This window comes from Silurus aristotelis (assembly GCF_946808225.1).
Source record: "Silurus aristotelis genome assembly, chromosome: 11".
Lineage (NCBI taxonomy): Eukaryota > Metazoa > Chordata > Actinopteri > Siluriformes > Siluridae > Silurus > Silurus aristotelis.
The window spans coordinates 20,580,661-20,602,868 of NC_139584.1; the positions used below are offsets into that span (position 1 = coordinate 20,580,661).

General features: G+C 36.0%; 1 protein-coding gene across 2 annotated transcripts; it reads left to right on the forward strand.

Annotated features, from left to right (window-relative positions):
* The first annotated feature begins 3,218 nt into the window (after positions 1-3,218).
* stac3 (SH3 and cysteine rich domain 3) lies at positions 3,219-12,992 on the forward strand. Of its 2 annotated transcripts, none has more exons than XM_083553371.1 (13): positions 3,219-3,425; positions 4,438-4,508; positions 6,547-6,625; positions 7,022-7,178; positions 8,593-8,690; positions 8,803-8,860; positions 9,467-9,564; positions 9,882-9,945; positions 10,801-10,847; positions 10,935-11,026; positions 11,759-11,810; positions 11,924-12,061; positions 12,584-12,992. In XM_083553371.1, the coding sequence occupies exons 2-13, from the start codon at positions 4,492-4,494 to the stop codon at positions 12,680-12,682; spliced, it is 999 nt and encodes a 332-aa protein (XP_083409497.1). In that variant the 5' UTR covers positions 3,219-3,425; positions 4,438-4,491; the 3' UTR covers positions 12,683-12,992. The 2 variants fall into 2 exon arrangements, with proteins under 2 accessions (XP_083409497.1, XP_083409496.1); XM_083553370.1 differs by having other exon boundaries at positions 3,220-3,395.
* Positions 12,993-22,208: the final 9,216 nt, after the last annotated feature.

The window sequence follows — 22,208 nt, forward strand, 5'->3', positions numbered from 1 at the left end:
AAATGAGGATCCCGTTTATTAAAAAAAAAAAAAAAATACTCTAAAGAATTTTAAAGAAAAAAGTTATTCATTTCTAAGGCAATGTATGGTAAATGTAACAATTGAATGTTATTGCGCGATATGGCAACCTGCTACTCAGGCAGTGATCATGCAGCTCCACGACAATGACAAAGCAAAGAGGTCAGTGGAGCACAATATTCAGGGGAACACATAGCAACAAAAGGCCCTGTTTTAAACGAACAGCTCCAGTGTTTTCCATATGGATGCAAATGAGAGCATTCATATTTGATGTAGTCTGAAGATCAGTATTAAGATGATGGATGGGATGAGATGCAGGGTCTGGAAAAGATGGGTGGGGTGATGGGCCTGGGAGTCTCACCCCTGCATGGTGATGCATGGATTTGTATCAGATTGTGTGAGACTCTGAAAGATGAAGCTTTTCTGAATCATGCTTTCTCGGAACCCAACCCTGTGCACGGAGGACGTTTAAGAGAATTTTGATCTGAGCACAGGGCCTAGAAACAGCATGTTAATGTCAATTCCTCATTAAGCAGTTTCACTCACACATGTTAGGATACATTTCTTAATTTATTAAATTATTATACTTTCTCAATATGCACATGTATATACTGTCAGAACAAATTAATATACAATCCTCATTAACACGCTTCATAAAATAAACAAAACCTTATCACAGAAAATCACAATATTTATTTGGGGTTATTTCATGAATAAGAGCAACAACAACCCTATTACATGGTCACAATGAAACAAATTTTTGAGTTTTAAGAGCAACCCAGAATGTGGGATTCTACACCTTACCCAACAGCATGTGTTAAGATAAACTCAGAATATGTTCTGGTATATAAAATCAATATCAAAATCTGTAGAAATGGGAGGATCAGTAGGTGTAACAGGGGCTGAAATTGAAGCCAAAATGTTTTTGAGTACATCTGACATTTTAACCCCACCCATCCCCATGCAAGTGAATGGACAACAAGCCAAACCTCCATTTTAAGTTCCACCTAGATAGATTCTTTGTGGTAATCATTTTGTATCATTTTGAAAGTTTATGTGACCTTTAAATTCCCCAAATATGTTTTACTTTAATAAATGATTTACATTAGTTGTTTGTATCCTAATCACATGGCTGAGAAGCTGATGGACAGTTTGGAGTGGGCTCATGAACAACCAGAAATGAAAAACGGGTCTAATGAACATAGATGTGCTGTGCAACACGAAAAACAGATTCAGAAAATACATTTTAAACAAATAATCCTTTCCTTTTATGTTTATTCATAATGAGCAAACCACAGTCAACAATGACAAGGAAAAACCCTGAGATAATATTAGGGAAGAAACCTTTAGAGAAACTTGACCATCCTCATCTGGTTGACACCAGTTTTATAGTATAGATAAATCTGTTCTATAACTGTGTACTTTTTTTTGCAGCAAACCTATATATAATTAATTGCAATCCAAATACATTTTAATGGTTTCTTTCAAGTGGTAGTATCCACTGTATCCATGTTAACCCATCCTCAGCAGCAGTAAGGGGATTAAATGATGAGGATGGCTTCACATGGACATCATACAGTAATGATCCATTAGAATACTGTGGATAGCACCACTTAAAAAAAAACATTAAGATGGATTCCTCACCAGCAGTAAGGGGATTAAATGTGATGCAAACCAACCAGAAGTAGGGATCAGGCAAATCCAAATTTTTTATATTTTACTTAGAAATCAAACAAAACAGCTAAACCAAGTGTGTTAAAATACAGTTTGAATAAGTAAATAATTATCACAACATTTAAATACAAATAAATGTATAATTATCATTTATACACAACAAAAAGCATTAACTAATTGAAAAAAAAAACTAAATACATAAATTAATCAGGAAATAAATGTAGGGTTTACATGGCAAACCAAAACATTCTGCTGTGCTGACAACTCAAAATTTGGGTTAACATAAAAACAATTTTTGTTGCTTTTTAGATATTAATTTCTACAGTCAATGTTTATACACCTCTCTAAGCACAATTGTCACAGTGTATGTAACTATTAACAGTTTAATATTAATAAACATGAGCGGGTGAGTGAATAAATGTTTAACACTGAAACTCCTTCATTAAAAACATTAACATCCTGTGTCCAAATGCTTCGTACAGTCTAGAAATACTCCCTGAGCACAGAGTACTGTGCGCATACACATTCACACTCTCATTTACACCGAGGAACAATTTAGTTGCCAGTCCAACCCAAACCCTATTGGCATGTTTTAGAATGAAACAGGAGAACTCAGAAACCTAACCTAAAAGAAAACCCAAAAACAGAACTGTAACTAGAAACACATTGAAATCAGCAAAAGAAAATTGCATGAAAAGGTTTCATTTATTTCTATTACCTATTACTTATTAAATTACTCATGTGTAAATGTGAATTTATCCAAAATGAATTCCATGTTTTGAAGTTGAGATTTCATAGTGATAATGAATTAATGTAATGGTATAAATACTTTTGAAAATGCAACACTTTAAATAATTAGATGATGCTATTTGTGATTTGAATATGTACAGACTGTACATGTATGCTTGCTAAACCTTACATTTAGGCGCACATATAAAATACTGGCCAACAACATAGACACAATAGTAATGGACAACATTTGATCTAATAACTAGCTTGGAAACATGACTTTCGTTTAGGGGAATGCACCAAAAACTGCTTCATTTCAACACTTTGAGCTGTTTGTGACAAATTGCTGAGTCACATTCAAACTATATCAGCTAGCTACTAATTTACAGTAAGACAATTTTATTAAAAGAGGAAATGTCGGTAGAGACAGTTCATGAAAGAGGGTAGGGATGTATCTCTGCCATCCGAACCTACAGTAGATCGATGTCTATGGCTATATATGCTAGTATGAAAACTAGTATAGGGTGTGTGTGTGTGTGTGTGTGTGTGTGTGTGTGTGTGTGTGTGTGTGTGTGTGTGTGTGTGTGTGTGTGTGTGAGAGAGAGAGAGAGATAGAGAAAGGGAGAGAGAGAGAGAGAGGAGAGAGAGAGAGAGAGAGAGAGAGAGAGAGAGAGAGAGAGAGAGAGAGAGAGAGGTAGAGTTAGCAAGTATCTTATTACCCTTCGTCATCCACCATCTGAGGCATTCACCTGTCTGAACCACTCAACATGACACACAGACATATGTCTATTTTAATGATCAGGAGAACAACTGTGGTTTATAGTTCACATACAGCCAGAGGGGATATTTACTCTTACAGCCACTGCCCTGGACTTTAAAAACATGATTATTTTGCTGTAATACTTTTGATAAAAAAAAAAAAACCTAACTAAAATAAACTGAATCGGTCAGCTGTGGTTTATTTCCACCTGAAGGTATGTGGTCTTGGCCTGGGTCTTTTCAGAGTGTGTATCTCTGTGTTTATATGTATGCTCATGTGCCTTTGTGTGCTTATTATGCTGCTAATAAAAGTTATAGCAGAGCATTTATAATACTAGGCAATACTCAAAATGTAATTCATGTTTATTCATATTGACTGCTTGAACTCTGTCTGGCAGGAGATTTAAATTTAGTTTTGCTGAGGCAGAGTTATGTCCGTCTGTGTGTAGCAGTTCGTTTGCCTGAACATTGGATGTAATATGAACAGTGGTGGACTGTAACAAAGTAAATGTAATGTGTTGCTGTACTTAAGTAACTTTTTCACGTCTGTACTTTACTGAAGTAGTTCCATTCGAGGAGACTTTAACTTCACTACATTTTAAAGTAAATTTTTTTACATTTTACTTAAGTACATTTTGCAAAATCAGATGTTCCTTTTTATTTATGAGTGGATAAAAACATAAATGGTCACATATGCAGCAAGCCACCAATCAGGGTAGAGCTAGCGCTCTGTTTTGATTGCCGCTTGGTGGTGTCTACTAAGCACCAACATACGGTTCAGTGTCAGTTCAACAGCAAGCAGGACATTTAGAGGGATAAATGATGGAACAAACTTCTCTAACTTACACCACAACACCTGTTGCCTTATTTATGTAATTTTTTTAAGTAGTTGAAAAAAAGCTTTGGGCTCATGATCTCAATCAGTGTTTGCCTCATTAATATCATTCTATTTATAGATCGGTGTGCTAAGAGTAACATTAGAGTCTTTTCACATAAACTGAGTTCATTAATAAAGAGTATTGTGACAAAAATTCTAATAGGAACATAATAGAAATAATAAATCATAGTACTTTTGATTCTTATGTACATTTGCAGGCAAATACTTTTGTATTTTTACTGGTGTGTCTCTACTTTTACTCAACTGCATGGTTTGTGTACTTCGGCAACCACTGCATATGAAGCAACAACACCTAAGAATATAACGTAATGTAGTATAATTTTTTATTGTGTACATGTGTGTGTGTTTGTGTATTATAGAACAACCACAGAATCTGATCACTACAAAGTCTATACGGGTTTAAACACTGCACCATGGCCCAGTATGATCAGTAAGTAACCTTTTTCTTTCTTAAATTTTTGTAAACCAAACTATGTATGACAGTGTCCTGACTAACAAGAAGTCTATAATAACTAAAAACGAATCATGACTACAGAAAAAATATTAGGTGATTTTAAATCAGAAGAAATTTAATAAAAATGAACATTTTAATACAACTTAATACAATATAAATACAATTTATTTCTAAAATAAAAACCATGAAACAATTTGTGTGAGAAAGAGTAACGTCATTTATTTATATGAAATTTCACTGTGACAGTATCGGGTGTTGGTTTTACAGTGAAAATTGTAAGTGTATCAGTGTATGTATCAGCATATATTGATACAAATTTGCACCAACATACACTTGCCATTATACTTTAATGTCAGTTATACTCTCTTTGCAATGTCTTGTGCATGTGAACATGTGTGTTTGTATGAGAGAGAAAGATTTAGCATGATTGTCATCAGTTAACTCATTATTAATCAAAACTTATTCGCACATTTTTATCTGTTATCAATATACTGTAAACTAATACATTTCAAAGATCTTGTGCATGTCCACTGTGAGAGACATCTCTACATGTCTCTCACATCTCTACATGTCTCTCTTCTCTAGATCAGTCAGGTTTCTAGCCTGTCGCTGAGAAACTCAGAGTTTGAGCTCCCTCCAAAGATTCTCTATTGGGTTTAGGTCTGGAGACTGGCTAGGCCACGCCAGAACCTTGATATGCTTCTTACAGAGCCACTCCTTGGTTATCCTGGCTGTGTGCTTCGGGTCATTGTCATGTTGGAAGACCCAGCCTCGACCCATCTTCAATGCTCTAACTGAGGGAAGGAGGTTGTTCCCCAAAATCTCGCAATACATGGCCCCGGTCATCCTCTCCTTAATACAGTGCAGTCGCCCTGTCCCATGTGCAGAAAAACACCCCCAAAGCATAATGCTTCCACCCCCATGCTTCACAGTAGGGATGGTGTTCTTGGGATTTTACTCATCATTCTTCTTTCTCCAAACACGTTTAGTGGAATTATGACCCAAAAGTTCTATTTTGGTCTCATCTGACCACATGACTTTCTCCCATCTGGATCATCCAAATGTTCATTGGCAAACTGAAGACGTGCCTGGACATGTGCTGGTTTAAGCAGGGGAACCTTCCGTGCCATGCATGATTTCAAACCATGACGTCTTAGTGTATTGCCAACAGTAACCTTGGAAACGGTGGTCCCAGCTCTTTTCAGGTCATTGACCAGCTCCTCCCGTGTAGTTCTGGGCTGATTTCTCACCTTCCTTAGGATCATTGAGACCCCACGAGGTGAGATCTTGCATGGAGCCCCAGTCCGAAGGAGATTGACAGTCATGTTCAGCTTCTTCCATTTTCTAATGATTGCTCCAATAGTGGACCTTTTTTCACCAAGCTGCTTGGCAATTTCCCTGTAGCCCTTTCCAGCCTTGTGGAGGTGTACAATTTTGTCTCTAGTGTCTTTGGACAGCTCTTTGGTCTTGGCCATGTTAGTAGTTGGATTCTTACTGATTGTATGGGGTGGACAGGTCTTTATGCAGCTAACGACCTCAAACAGGTGAATCTAATTTAGGATAATAAATGTAGTGGATGTTGACATTTTAAAGGCAGACTAACAGGTCTTTGAGGGTCAGAATTCTAGCTGATAGACAGGTGTTCAAATACTTATTTGCAGCTGTATCATACAAATAAATAGTTTAAAAATCATATATTGTGATTTCTGGATTTTTTTCTTACAGTGGACATGCACCTACGATGACCATTTCAGACCCCTCCATGATTTCTAAGTGGGAGAACTTGCAAAACCTTTTGTGGATAAACATTTTATAAAATGAAATAAAAGTGAATTTAACTCTGCATGGTAATTAATTATTATTAGTATTCATTAATTATTAATAATTATGACATATAACTCAAGACCCCGGTAAGGACAGCCCACCACTGTACATGTCAACAGAAAACCACATAATAACAACAGAAAAACAACAAACAACATTTAACAACAAAGTCTCTGTGTGTTTATTACAGACTAGAAGATAAGGACTCTCTGGATATCCATGATAACCCTCCCATACCTGATAATGTCGTCAAAGAGGATGAAAACACTGTATGTATTATTGTTAGAGACTGGAAGCTTCAGAATATCCAAGGATAAATGTTCACAGCCATATGCATTTTTTTATGTGGTACAATCCAGAGTAATTGAGTAATCTCATGGTGTTATGTTGTTGTTAAAGAACAGCGATGCTGTTCACACTTTCCCTGTTTAGCTTTTTCTTTTATAAACTCGCTCACTTTCCCCATAATTTTTTCTCTAGTAACCACTACGGTAAAGCTTTGAACTGACTATTAAATTCAAATGTGCAATAAAACATGCGTTAAACAAAACACACAGTGATCTTGAGCCTTTCCAACAACTTAGTTCCCAAAAAACAGGCTCAGTATCTATAACTAAGACATTAAAATGATTTATTCTTTTTCACACTATCTGTCTCTATCTCAGGTATATTTTGTCTATGATGAAGAGGTAGAGGAAGAAGAGGCCCCCCCTCCCCCAACTCCTGAGCCTGTATTCCTAGTGAATGACAGGCCACATAAGTTTAAGGATCATTACTGCAAGAAGCCCAAGTTCTGCGACGTCTGTGCTCGAATGATTGTCCGTAAGTGTTTGACACACATTCTTACTGTCATATTGATTAAAGGTGGTACAGTGAATGATTTCAGATTGTATTATTGTTTTAATATTGTTTTATGGTGTAGATGCTAAGATCTAGGGTCTGATATGTTTAGGGGTTGCCAGCTTATCAGATCTGCATATATTTAGATTTTGCACACATTTTTATGTCTGATACAAATAGCTTTCATATATATATATATATATATATATATATATATATATATATATATATATATATATATATATATATATATATATATAAATAAAAGCTTTCAAAGTGATCATTTATCTCATGCAGATAAGGAATTTAAGCTTTCCTTGTCTCTTACACTCTTTGTTGTGGAACACATTTAATAAGAGTACAGGCATGTCCTCTACAGACTTGTTTACATCCTGCCAGAACTCCTGATGTCATGTAGCAAGTTATCACTGTACATCACAACCCTGATATTTTTACAAAAGATTTCTACCAACAAGGCAGCAATAAAATAATTAACAATTCAAACAATTATGGCATTGTGTATTTAGTTTAGTCATTAACATGATTGTGAACCACAATCAATGTCTGTCCTTCTATTAAATTGTATAGTAACTAGTGTTCAATACTTTTGAATTAGTCAAATAATATATAATAATAATAAAAAAAGAAAAAGATTACCGTATTATTACCTTCAGAACAAACACCTAAAAGCAACTTGATATGATACAGGCAAGGACATCTACCCCTGGCACACTCACTATAGACAAATAGCTTTATAAATATCTCTGATCACATCAGTATTGCAAAAATGCTGTGTCATACGAGGCAAGAAACTCCTAATGCCACAGCCTTTTTGCATTTACTATAGTTCTGTTGTTCTGGCATACAGAGTACAGAGAAACAGAGTTATCTGGTTCTGATGTATAGCTTATGTAACTGTGGTGTATGCGTTATGATCAGTGATGGGGATGAACTATGAAAATTATTTTCTTAATACAGAATGATCCTGTGAGACACATTTTTATAAAACATGATTAGGAATGTAATACAAATGGTTAGTTGTAATGTAATAAGTTATTTATACAGTTATTCCGATCTCATTTCTGTTTCACAAAAATGGCCAAATTTTAAGAGTATGGTCATATTTCCATAGTTTTTGCTTACTGTTATTTTACCTAGGGTATATAGCCATGCAATGCTGTGCATAACGTACTATTAGTTATGCACAGCATTCTACAATGATTATGTGTTTGAGCTTTTACACACACATTCTTTATCTGAAAGCAAACCCACACATGTTTAGAATTTACAAGTATCTGAATACAGTACAATGTAGATATGTCTTTTGATACTGAATATAATTTAGTGGGGGTTTTTTTTGCCACAGTAATCTCTCTGTAATCTCCCTTCTTCTTAGTCAATAACAAATTTGCTCTGCGCTGCAAGAACTGCAAGACAAATATTCATCATGCATGCCAATCCTATGTGGAGTTCCAGAGATGCTTCGGCAAAATAGTGAGATAATCATTAATATTTTAAATTAATTAAGAGCATAAAACTATAGCATAATGTCCACTGCATTTGAACACAACACTGTAACATGAACAATTATACTGTTTTATTTTAGCCTCCAGGTTTTAGGAGAGCATACAGCTCCCCTTTGTATGATCAGGAGATAAATAGTGGTGAGTATCATGTTATTAAAACTAACTACACTCTCCTTTCAAAATATTATAGTAGTTATGTCTAAATATGTTCTATTGATTAATGTTTTTCTACCTCCAATATATGACTAAAATGATGTAAAGACCTAACCCTTTTGCTTGTGTGATTCTTTGCCAAACTGTTGGCGACAAGTTTAAAGGAAATAATTGTCTAGAATGTCTTTTTTATGCTGTAGCTTTAATAATTCCCTTTATTGGATATAACAGGCCCAAACCTGTTACAGCAATGCCCCTGTGCACAAAGTGAGATCCAGGAAGACATAGTTTGATAAGTTTGGAATGAATGGAGAAAATAGTTTGATAAGGTTGGAGTGAATGACCGGTCTGCACAAGCCCTTGTTTTGGGAGTGTTCATTTGAGTGCCAACATTAGTACCCAGCCACTTGTGCTGAATGAGCTCAAATTCACACTGTAGAGTCTAGGGATGCTCTTTATCCATACAGTATACAGATTGAATTGGTCTAAGCATTTAAAGTTTGTTTCTAGAAATGATCTGTGTAAACCATAGATACAAAAACTGTAGTTTTGTGTTCATACATTATACAGTATATATGTACGTGTGTGCAGGGCAGCAAAATCGCACTGACCCAGTCTTCGACACGCTGCGAACTGGAGTTATCATGGCAAATAAAGAGAGAAAGAAAAGTTCAGAGGATAAAAAGAATGTAAGTGAACACTTTAAATGTAGTTAAAGCTATAAAGTTAATTTTCAAATTCAGAAATGGGAGAAGAGCAGTGAAGTGATAATACAGGATGCTTCAAAATAGGGGGAAACAAGGCTATATTATAATTCCAAACAAATATACCGGAAACTGTTCGCAATGCGCAGATGTTTTCAGAGATTTACTTCAGTTGTTTTCTCGTTCTACTACATTATTTAAAATGATAAATAATTTCCAAGTTATTAAAAAAAAAAAACTTAAAATTAAAAAAAAGGTTTGTGTTCTTTATAATAAAAATTTATTCAACATATTCTTTTAAGATGATGATGATGATGGAGGAAGAGGAGGCTCAGCAACCCAAAGAGGGTGAAGAGGGGGGTGAAGGTAAATGTAATAGTATATTATAGTAATAAATAATTTGCTCTTACTTATCAATAGCTTCTCGTCACATGTTTTAATCCAGAATATAGCAGAATGGGCTGTGGATTAAGAAAAGAATAATAATTAATAAGCAAAATTAATGCAATATGTGTTTTCTTTAACACAATATTTCAGTGTTATTATTAGGGAGTAGTTAAGAAGATTGCTGAGAATGAAATCCGAACAAATTGACAAAATTATCTACTCAGTATAGTTACATTTAAAATGTTTTTTATATAACAGCTCTTTTTTTGTGCCATCTGCCAAATATTTTATTATATTGTTAAGACTTTCACTGGAATGGTTTACTGTATACATTTATTTATTTATTTTTATTTATTTTTTGACCAGGTTTATGATCAGTAGATATTACATTAACTATAGTTAAAGATTCAGTCTAATGTAATTTAGCAACTTTCTTATTAATATTTATTTATTCATTTATTTTTGTTTAGTTAGTTAATAAGTTAGTTAGTTACAGCTTCCTGTTATCACATTTGTTATAGCACAATCATTTCTCTTTCCTAAAGAGAATCAAATCTCTTTAGAAAATGAATAACACAAAAAGGATCTTAAAGATTTTCCCACATTTTCAAAAACTGTCCCAAATATATAACTTTGTAACTTTAATTATGGCAAAACACATCATGTAGATTCCTTCCAAAAATGACAAATAATGCAAATGATAAACCAAACAAATTCCTCAAATAAATGTTCTGCTTTTACCAGTAAAACTTTTAAAATTTTTTGGTTTCATGTCATTAAAGAAAAAAATTAAGGTGTTGCAAAATATAATACATGTATATATTTTTGTTACAGGAAAGCAGGATGCGGATAAAAAAGACAAAGCAACTGCAGATGACAAGGTGACAAATGTGTTAACATTAAATAATTTAAATTGATTAAATATCAAATGCTAAACTAACCGTGTGTTTGTCTGCTAAATGCTAAAGAATAAAAAGCAGCAGCAGACCTTTAGTCAGAGTCACTACTACCTGGCCCTGTACCGCTTCAAAGCAATTGAGAAGGATGACCTGGACTTTCAGTAAGTGTATAATTTTTGTCTGTACACACACACACACACACACACACACACACACACACACACACACACACACACACACACACACACACACACAAACACACAGAGAAAATGAAAATGTTTATTTCCACTTCATTGCGGTAATTAAGTACTGTTAAATGGGCTGTGGTTGAATCTTCTAGCAGGATTATTATACAAAACAAGCACCAAATCAACACAGAACTGGTTACTGCCAAAAAAAATAAATCATGATCCAGATCCAGCCATGGCCATCTCAGTTCCCTGACTTAAATCCCAAAGAAAATCTGTGCAGTGAACTGAAGAGGAGATTCCACTGGAATGGACATAAAAATTGTGTTTACATTCATAGGGGTAGCTCAGTCATTAAGGTCTTTGATTTCTGATTAGATGGTTTAGAATTCAAATCCCAGCACTATTGTTGGACACTTAAACAAGATCCTTAACCCTCAGCTGCTCAGTTGTATAAATAAGTTTTCATAGATTCATTTACATTTTGCAAAGTATTTTTGTGAATATTCAAAAGTTAAAAAGACAATTGTGCTCAAATGTATCAAAAGTGCCAATATTAGTTGGGCTAATTTGATTACATTTTTTTTCTACCATACTATGATTTCATAACTATGCTGTTGTTATTTTTGATTCAGCCTTACTAATTGCTCACAACAACAGATATTTACTAATGTTAAACTGCTTATTGTTGTCATTTCTATTTAGTCCTGGTGATCGGATTACTGTGATAGACGACTCTAATGAAGAATGGTGGCGGGTGAGTTTTGAAAGATACTCTACAACTTTTGAACCGTTCCTATGTTTCTCCTATTTACTTGCTTTCTTGTAACCTAAAGAAAATAAAGTGTGTGTTTGTGTGTGTGTGTTTAGGGTAAGATTGGGGAGAAAACAGGTTACCTTCCCATGACTTACATTATTAGGGTGCGTGCTGGAGAGAGAGTGTATAAGGTTACACGTTCCTTTGTTGGAAACAGGGAGATGGGTCAGATCACACTAAAGAGGGACCAGGTACGTGTGTGTTCCATACAGTTAAAAACTCTTTCAACAGTATAACAATTAAACATTAAATTGTCCTTGATAATTACATGTTACTTCAATTACATGCTGTTCAATATAAAACTCTATTAGTCTTAATAGCTTTTAAAACAATGGCATAAATCATTTTACAAGCATAAAATAAACATTTGATTATTATTTGTGTTTTTTGTGTAAAATCTAAAATGTATTTTTTTGTTTAAATTACAAACACGACCTCTAGTGGTAGTCTTGTAGTAGTGATTACCTAGGTGACTCACTGACAGTAATAGTACAGTAACACGCATTACTGTTATTGTAAACTTACATTAAAATAATAAAGGGGATTGTTTATTTACAACAGTTTGTCTTGTTGAGCAAAAATAAATATATTACTTGAAAAAAAATTAAAATGATTTTTAAATAAAATGTGCAGTGTCTCTATCCTGCAACTGAGATTCACCACCAGTTAGAATCTGAGCTTACAGTGTCTTTTCTCCTGTGTGTATCCTGCAGATAGTGGTGAAGAAAGGAGAGGAGGTGAACGGCTATCTGAAAGTCAGTACAGGCCGTAAACTTGGATTCTTTCCTGCTGATTTACTACAAGAGATCTAAATGAGAACATGGCAGAAGGAACAATGTGCCTACATTGTGCCATCCAATATAACCTAACCAACAAAAAAGTTTGAGCTTTTCCCCAATATAAAGAAATAGAGTAGAATCCAAATGTTATCAAAGGTTCAATCAAAAAAGCACAAAAGATTGGAATCATAACAACATGGATGGACACACACACACACACACACACACACACACACACACACACACACACACACACACACACACACACACACACACACACAGATGCAAATATATTTTAAATAAAACTATTAAGAAAACAGTTTCATAAAAATAAAAATGAGAATTTTCATTGTGGTTAAAACTGCAAAAACCTAAAATCTCAGGAAACACTTTGGTGCACAAGGTTTCAGGGTCTTGGAAAAATGCCTTACATTGGAAAAACACATACATTGACTTTAACTTGAGTCTGCTTTTGCAGGGAAAAATCCACCTTGGTTATATTTTTCACCAAAAAACTAGTTTGGAATTCATAATATTATAATATATACAGTGAGGAAAATAAGTATTTGAACACCCTGCTATTTTGCAAGTTCTCCCACTTAGAAATCATGGAGGGGTCTGAAATTGTCATCGTAGGTGCATCTCCACTGTCAGAGACATAATCTAAAAAAAAAATCCAGAAATCACAATGTATGATTTTTTTAACAATTTATTTGTATGATACAGCTGCAAATAAGTATTTGAACACCTGAGAAAGTCAATATTAATATTTGGTACAGTAGCCTTTGTTTGCAATTACAAAGGTCAAACGTTTCCTGTAGTTTTTCACCAGGTTTGCACACACTGCAGGAGGGATTTTGGCCCACTCCTCCACACAGATCTTCTCTAGATCAGTCAGGTTTCTGGCCTGTCGCTGAGAAACACGGAGTTTGAGCTCCCTCCAAAGATTCTCTATTGAGTTTAGGTCTGGAGACTGGCTAGGCCATGCCAGAACCTTGATATGCTTCTTACAGAGCCACTCCTTGGTTATCCTGGCTGTGTGCTTCGGGTCATTGTCATGTTGGAAGACCCAGCCTCGACCCATCTTCAATGCTCTAACTGAGGGAAGGAGGTTGTTCCCCAAAATCTCGCAATACATGGCCCCGGTCATCCTCTCCTTAATACAGTGCAGTCGCCCTGTCCCATGTGCAGAAAAACACCCCCAAAGCATAATGCTACCATGCTTAATGCTACCATGCTTCAGAGTATTGTGTTCTTGGGATGGTACTCATCATTCTTCTTCCTCCAAACACGTTTAGTGGAATTATGACCCAAAAGTTCTATTTTGGTCTCATCTGGGCACATGACTTTCTCCCATGACTCCTCTGGATCATCCAAATGGTCATTGGCAAACTTAAGACGTGCCTGGACATGTGCTGGTTTAAGCAGGGGAACCTTCCGTGCCATGCATGATTTCAAACCATGACGTCTTAGTGTATTACCAACAGTAACCATGGAAACGGTGGTCCCAGCTCTTTTCAGGTCATTGACCAGCTCCTCCCGTGTAGTTCTGGGCTGATTTCTCACCTTCCTTAGGATCATTGAGACCCCACGAGGTGAGATCTTGCATAGAGCCCCAGTCCGAGGGAGATTGACAGTCATGTTTAGCTTCTTCCATTTTTTAATGATTGCTCCAACAGTGGACTTTTTTTCACCAAGCTGCTTGGCAATTTCCCCGTAGCCCTTTCCAGCCTTGTGGAGGTGTACAATTTTGTCTCTAGTGTCTTTGGACAGCTCTTTGGTCTTGGCTATGTTAGTAGTTGGATTCTTACTGATTGTATGGGGTGGACAGGTGTCTTTATGCAGCTAACGAACTCAAAAAGGTGAATCTAGATTAGGGTAATAAATGTAGTGGAGGTGGACATGTTAAAGGCAGACTAACAGGTCTTTGAGGGTCAGAATTCTAGCTGATAGACAGGTGTTCAAATACTTATTTGCAGCTGTATCATACAAATAAATAGTTTAAAAATCATATATTGTGATTTCTGGATTTTTTTTTTTAGATTATGTCTCTTACAGTGGACATGCACCTACGATGACAATTTCAGACCCCTCCATGATTTCTAAGTGGGAGAACTTGCAAAATAGCAGGGTGTTCAAATACTTATTTTCCTCACTGTATATATATATATATATATATATATATATATATATATATATATATATATATATATATATATATATATATATATATATATATATATATATATATATACACACACAGTATATATATATATATATATATATATATATATATATATATATATATATATATATATATATATATATATATATATATATATATATATATATATATATATGTGTGTGTGTGTGTGTGTGTGTGTATAGGTATAGAAAAGATATAGGTAATATAAATAATTTGTGTAGAAGAAATTATGAAAATCAATGGTCCTATGTTTTAAATGCCAGTTTGGATTTTAAGTATCTTACACTCTAATGACATTCTGATTTTATCTGTTTTATCTACTGTGCATATAGAGGCCCTGAGTTATTGGACTACAAATTTTCTTTAAGAAAAATGGCACACATTTCAAAGATTCATGCCAGTTTATATACTATCCAGATACATTTCACTTTCTAAATAAAGCAGCTATTTTTGTATCAGATTTTTGCTTGTGAGGAACTCTTTGCAGTTATGTGTAGTGTGTGTGTGTGTGTGTGTGTGTGTGTGTGTGTTTGTGTGTGTTTGGGTGGTGGATGGTAAGTGGAAAAAGATCATCCCAAAAAAATCAACAAAGCAAATGACGAAGCAGCACGTTATAAATGTCTTTAATAGATTGTAAGAATCTCCATTATATCTAATGCATATGTAAAATAATATAAGCAAACAGATTACTAGAAACAAATTAAACAAATAATAATAATTCCACAGTTATATACAAAATAAAAAAAAAATAAAAAAGAATAATGTTCCCAAATATCCAACTGCAAACAATATTTCATCATCTACCATACATAATGTCATCCAAAGATTCAGAGAATCTAGAGAAATCTCTGTGCACAAGTGACAAGAGCAAAAATCAATATTGGATGCCCATGATCTTCAGGCCCTCAGGCAGCAATGCATTAAAAAAAAAGAGATGCATGATTCACACACACACACACACACACACACACACACACACACACACACACACACACACACACACACACACACACACACACACACACACACCACACCCCAGCCCACCCTACCTTCAGCCATGAAGTGAGTGGATGTGCAGTGTGGCTGAAGTCCTTATAACGAGCCAATAAAGGAGACGGAGACACCGTCATTTCCTGATAGTCTTTGAAAAGGGCCACTCTACCACTTCCACGTATTTGTAGTAGATAGTGGCAATACTGAAAGTGATTGTATATTTAACCCCCTCTCTGATTGGTACCAAGTTGTAGACACTGCGTTGATACAATTGGGTGAATATGTTTGCTTCACAGAGCTGTTCAGGGGTCCAGGTACTTTGCTGTGCGAAAAATTAGACCACTGTAGTCGATACCGGGTTGAAGGCCACCATCTATTTTCTCCACAAAGAAGAGGTCCACTGAAACTGTAGAGGAAGACAGCCAGGTGTAGTCTAAATTTAGTTCTACTTGATTGTAGTCTTCTATTGCCTTGTGTTTCACCCTTGACAGGGGATAAATTCAACTACATGAGGGTGAAGTAGGTTGCTTAAAAAAATGCTTCTTGGAGTTTCTGGTACTCTGGGGGAAGTTTAATCATACATTTACATGCAGGTCTCACATTTGTAATGGTTACTAGGCTGTGATGGGTGCTTCAAGACAGTATTTATGACAGTAGCTGGAGCAATGAGTGATTTGTTGTGTAGACCAGAAAATGATTGGGTCATGAAACTCTGACCATGGAAAGCTAAGAATAAGAGGATTTTTGGGAGAGATTGTAAATGTAATGCTCTCATAATGGAGTCCTCTTACTTGTGGGGCCAGAGGCTAAGTGTAAATAGTGATCCCCAGCGAACTCCCGCTGACATTTCCTCATCTCCTCTTTGCTGATGTACAGGCATCCTTACTGCAATGAGCTAGTTTGCTCTCTGTCATATTGACTTTGCTCTTCCACATCTTGTCCCTGCACAGAGAGAGTCCACCGTGTGTCTGCTGACTGTGACCTGACAGTAAATAAATAACAACAAGCAAATAAATAAATAATGTTTGTAGTGTGTATTAAATACTTGTAGATTTTCTCACCCATAGCTTACCTGGTTCAACTCATTAAGGGTTTAAAATCAATGAGAATAAATAAATAAATTCATATTATTTCAATATTCATTAATTAGTTTTCTATTCTTTTTCAAACTTGCAGACCCTCTGTTAGCAATTCTACATCTTTGTGTAGCAACACACACACACACACACACACACACACACACACACACACACACACACACACACACACACACACACACACACACACACACACACACACACACACACAATTTCTCAGTGGGATGTTAGAAATGGCAGAGGACTTGACATTTTATGGAAAGAGCTGAAGAGATCTGCCAGAAGAACAGCTAAACAGCTGAACAATGGTGGTTTGGGGGGTTTCAAATTTCAATGGTGATCAGCGTCCAAAAACAGTCGTGTTCTGCTCAAAGCTCTTGCTTCATCACCCTAACCTCTTGGATAAATTGAACAACCAGTTTCTTGCCAGGCCTTCATTCCTGGCATCATAGCCTGACTTTATGACTGTTCTAGTGAGTGAATGAGAATCCCACAACAACTATCCAAATCATAGAGTAATGCTCTTCCAGATATTTACTTTTGTTTTAATATTTTGAATTAAAACCTCTAGGTGGCATTGTTGGACCAATTCTGTTAAAGTGGCGACTGCAATTTTCATTGTGAAGCAGCTTTGGGTATTGTTCACATGATCAGATTCGGAGAAAATGCCAGACAAACTGCTAATCCTCTGTGATTTTCGTGCACTATAATCTCTAGAGTGTATTTAAATTGGTGTAAAAAAACAGAAACAAAAAAGTTTTGTATGATTAATAGAGAATGACTAGACTAGACTAGAAACCATTTTGCAAAATTGTGGTAAACACAAACGCATACCAGAATGCACAATACATTGAGCAATTCTTTGTCAGACATGAATTTAGTGCAACAGCATAAATCAAATTTTTTTAATCTTCTACTCTTCTGATGGTCACTTTTAGTATGATAATGCTCCATGTCACAATCCAAAATCATCTGAAAATGGTTTCATTACATGCTAAAAGTGTTTTTCATTGGTTTTCCCAGCAACTGGCTCTGAATTCAATAGAACACTTGGAAGAATGGGAGAATGAGAGATTTACACCATGAAAATGCACCTAAAAAATCTGCAGAGTAGTGTTAGGAAAGTAGCCTAAAGCTGAAACATTGATTATGACGTTTTTGGTTTTACTGCATTAATGACATGTCTCCACTTTATCCTTATTGAATAAATGTGTTACAGTATGTTTGGGCAGTCAGGAAAACAGCTTGAGCAATTGGTGTTCAATCACACGCACACTTACAAAAAACACCCACCACCAGACTGCCCATTTGATAATTCACTCTTCTGTATCATGCTGTATTTGCTCTATCACACCAAGAGTGTGCAGCTGATATAGGGGCCAGGGTTGCTTTTCTTAATACACCACCCAAGACAAAATGGCACCCCACCCTTTGTCTGATGTGTCCTTCTATAAAAAGAGAGAGAGAAGTAAGGGAATGTTAAAGCAGCCAATGACAGAATGCAGCATTTACTTGAGAGAAAGCTTGTTTTTTAGTCGACCCTTTAACGACTATAAGTTATTAACTAAATCCTACCACAAAGACACAGTCAAAATCCAGAACCTATACAGTGACTCTAATGAGTAAAAACAAGTGTGCAAAATCAAAACAGCAAATGGCAATGACAACACCACTTTCATGAATATCAAGCAATTGCAAACACAACACGATTTTTATCCAAAAATATCTGTGTTAAATATTAGTTTATTGTTATTAGACCCCTTTTAGTTTATTCTATTGTGCTACAACATACTGTAACATCTCTGTGTCTTATAATGCCTGATAAGGTTTGAGAATAGATTACAAGGAATCAAAGACTAATGCCTCCGAGAAGAACCTTTCCAGATCCTTCAAATTGGTGAACCCTCCTCTTCAGTTCACCCCTCAGGTTTTCTATGGGGTAACAGTCAGGGGATTTGGATGACTGCAGTAGGATCTTGATTTTTTTTGGTCAGCAAAATATTTTTTTCATGGATTTTTATGGGGTTTTTCTTTTTTCTTTTATTTATTTAATAAAAATAAAAAATGTATCATTATCCTGCTGAAAGTTTCATCCATGGCTGATTTTACATGTTCTGGCAGATGCAGTCAGGTGTTAATTTAATATCTGTTGATATTTGAGTCTATGTTGCCTTGTATTGTTTGTGAGGCCAGACCAATTTTTGCTGTTACCCATAAGCTTTATATTGATTTCATAGAACTTAATTAAATTAAATTAAATTAATTTTTATTTGTATAGCGCTTTTAATAATTAACATTGTCTCAAAGCAGCTTTACACAGATAATCTGGTGAAAAAGAATGAATAAGATGTTCTTTTTAAGTGTAAGTTTGTCCCTGATGAGCGAGCTGGTGGCGACTGTGGCAAGGAAAAACTACCCAAGATGGCATGAGGAAGAAACCTTGAGAGGAATCAGACTGAAAAGGGAACTCATCCTCATCTGGGTTGCACCGAATGTTCATTTATTACAGATAAACAATGTTGAGGTGTGCAGCAATGGTGATCAGATCAGTAGTCCTGAGACAGTGTTGCAGACTGTTGACATTTACAATAAACTAAATCCAAAACCTCAAAGCTCCTGTTCTTACTCCATAATATCATGGATCCCAGGGTGAGAAACCATCCCCAGCTGCACGTGGCCTCCAATCGAAGAGAACACTATTCAGAGGCAGGCCAGGATGAAGTGGTCAGATCTGAGAAGGGAAGAGGGGCGGGAACAGTGGTCACTGGAACCTCAGGAGCATGTTTAACTTGACCGAAAGAAAGAGAGAGAAAGAGAGAGAGAGAGAGAGAGAGAGAGAGAGAGAGAGAGAGAGAGAGAGAGAGAGAGAGAGAAATGAGGGGTGACAGGGACAGTATATGGATTATTATGTGTCCTTAGTGTTGTATGAAAGCTAAGGACACTGTTGGGGTTGGGGACTCTGGCAAGACTCGCTATGGCATCATAGCTAAAAGGGAGAACCAGAAGGTAACACAGACATGAGGGATCTCTGGGATAAGAGACGGCCCACCACCCCACCGTCAATAAATCTGAGTGTTCTATAACTGTGGTGCTTTATAAGAGAAAGATCTGATTTGAGGTACCAACAAATAGCCTGCTCCTTTTGATCTAAATAGGCATGAAGGATCATATTGGTACAGAAGTTTACTCAGATACTGTGGCGTGAGACGGTTAAGTGCTTTATGTCAGTAGAAGTATTTTATAATTAATGAGAGTTTTAAATGGAAGCCAGTGTAGACTGATTAAAACAGGGGTGATGTGGTCTTATTTTCTAGATCTAGTAAGGATCCTTGCTGCTGCATTCTGAACTAACTAAAGCTTATTTATGCACTAATTTTATTAATAATATTTCTAAGGTGAAAGAAGGCCATCCTAGTCATGTTATTCACGTAAGCTTTAAAGGAAAGACTACGGTCAATAATCACACCAAGGTCTTTGACTACTGTACACACTAAAACAGAAACACCATCCAAAGATGGTACGTAATCAGAAAGTTCACTTCTAGCTGCATGTGGTCCTAATAAAAGTACTTCCGTCTTATTCAAGTTGAGCAAAAGGAAAGTATCAAGCATCTATTGTCTAATGTCCTTTACACACTCCTCAACATTTTAAAAATGATCTCTCTCATCTGGCTTTGCTAAAATATACAGCAGTGTATCATTAGCATAGCATTGAAAGCAAATACCAGGTTTATGTATAATTTCACCCAAAGGCAGCATACATTATATAAAAAGAAAAGCAGTGGCCCTAAGACAGATCCTTGCGGAACACCAAACTTTACCTCAGAGAGGTAAATTCCATTCTCATTCCATTTTTAGTTCCAGGAGTGTTTAGCAAAGTGAATACAATTGAGTTGGGTTTTGGATGAGAGTAGAGGCTTTTTTCTTGAAACCCTTTCAAACAACTTGTGGTGATATATGTGAATGGTGGATTGTAGTTTGGATGCTTTCATACGAAAGACAAAAGGCACTTACGAAAGGCAAACTTCTGCAATTTTCCAGCTTGCAATGATCTTTCGTTGAAGATTGTTTTGTCCATTCAAACCATTCTTTTCACAATGCATTGCAACATTATTCTCTTCTAAGCTGATTTATCACATTTCCAGGTGACTGGAACATCTTAAATATTGCCCTGATGATTGAAATGGGCATTTTCAATGCTATTGCTATTTTCAATTAGCTCAGCCCACGTGAGCACACCCTCATTGATATTTCTTCTTCTGTCATCATTGGCATTTGCTGTTTTGACATGCTATTTAACTTTTGCCTTTTCACTGTCTACTTGTAGTAGCATTTAGTTAGATAAGTTATGGTAGTTAGTGTGTTTGAGTGTATCAGGGGTTTTTAGAATATAAAATGTATATGAACTTCACACAAAACCTTTAACACAAAATGCTGATTAATTGTTCTTGCTGATGAAATCCACCAAAATTGTGTCTTTGACTAAGTTGGTGATATGGTTCAAGCTGTGCATTGCTGCACAATTTTGGGTCAGCAGAGTGAATACACAAGCCTGGAGGGGCTATAGCGTGGTTTTGCGGCAGACCCTGTTTCCAATCAGGTCTGACTGAGCACTTACAGTAAGGAAGTCCAGGGATCCAGTTGCAAAAGGTTGGTGATGAGGCACAACACTGCGTTTTGATTCACCTGATGCAAAGGAATGATGGTGTTGAAATCTATTCTATGTTTATAAACAGCACTCAAATGTAGGTCTTCATTTTGTCCCTGTTGGTGATGGCCAGATGGAGTTAGGGGAAAATCAAATGTAACTGAATATGATGCAGAAGGCTTAGTCTGTGGATTGGTTAGGTCAACGCACATGCTATAACAGGTCAAGTGAAAGAAGGCTCTTGATCATGAAGGCACTTAAAAATGATGAGAGTGAGTGTGACAGGATGGTAGTCATTGAGGCAGGACACTTAAAACTTCTTTGTTATGGAAACAATGGTAGTGACCTTAAAGTATGTTGGAATCAAAGGGAGATGTTAAAGATGTCAATGAGAATACCTGCCCTATAGTCTCTCTATGTCATCCTCTGTGCACTCTACCAGGAATATTGCCTCGTCCAGCAGAATTACATGTGTTGTTGTTTTCAGGGCCACCTTGTTGCCTACTCTGAAGGTGTGATGTAAACACACAGGCCACTATTGCAAGCATTACTGATCTGGAACTTGAAACACTGCACTTAAGAGACTGTTCCCTTTCAAAAGTTTTTCAAAAGATTT

Bases quoted from the DNA above. Each gene is read 5' to 3' on its own strand.
- stac3 (XM_083553371.1), top strand. The intron at 8,691-8,802 runs GTGAGATAATCA...GTTTTATTTTAG, and splicing joins AGAGATGCTTCGGCAAAATA to CCTCCAGGTTTTAGGAGAGC. The intron at 12,062-12,583 runs GTACGTGTGTGT...TGTATCCTGCAG, and splicing joins TCACACTAAAGAGGGACCAG to ATAGTGGTGAAGAAAGGAGA.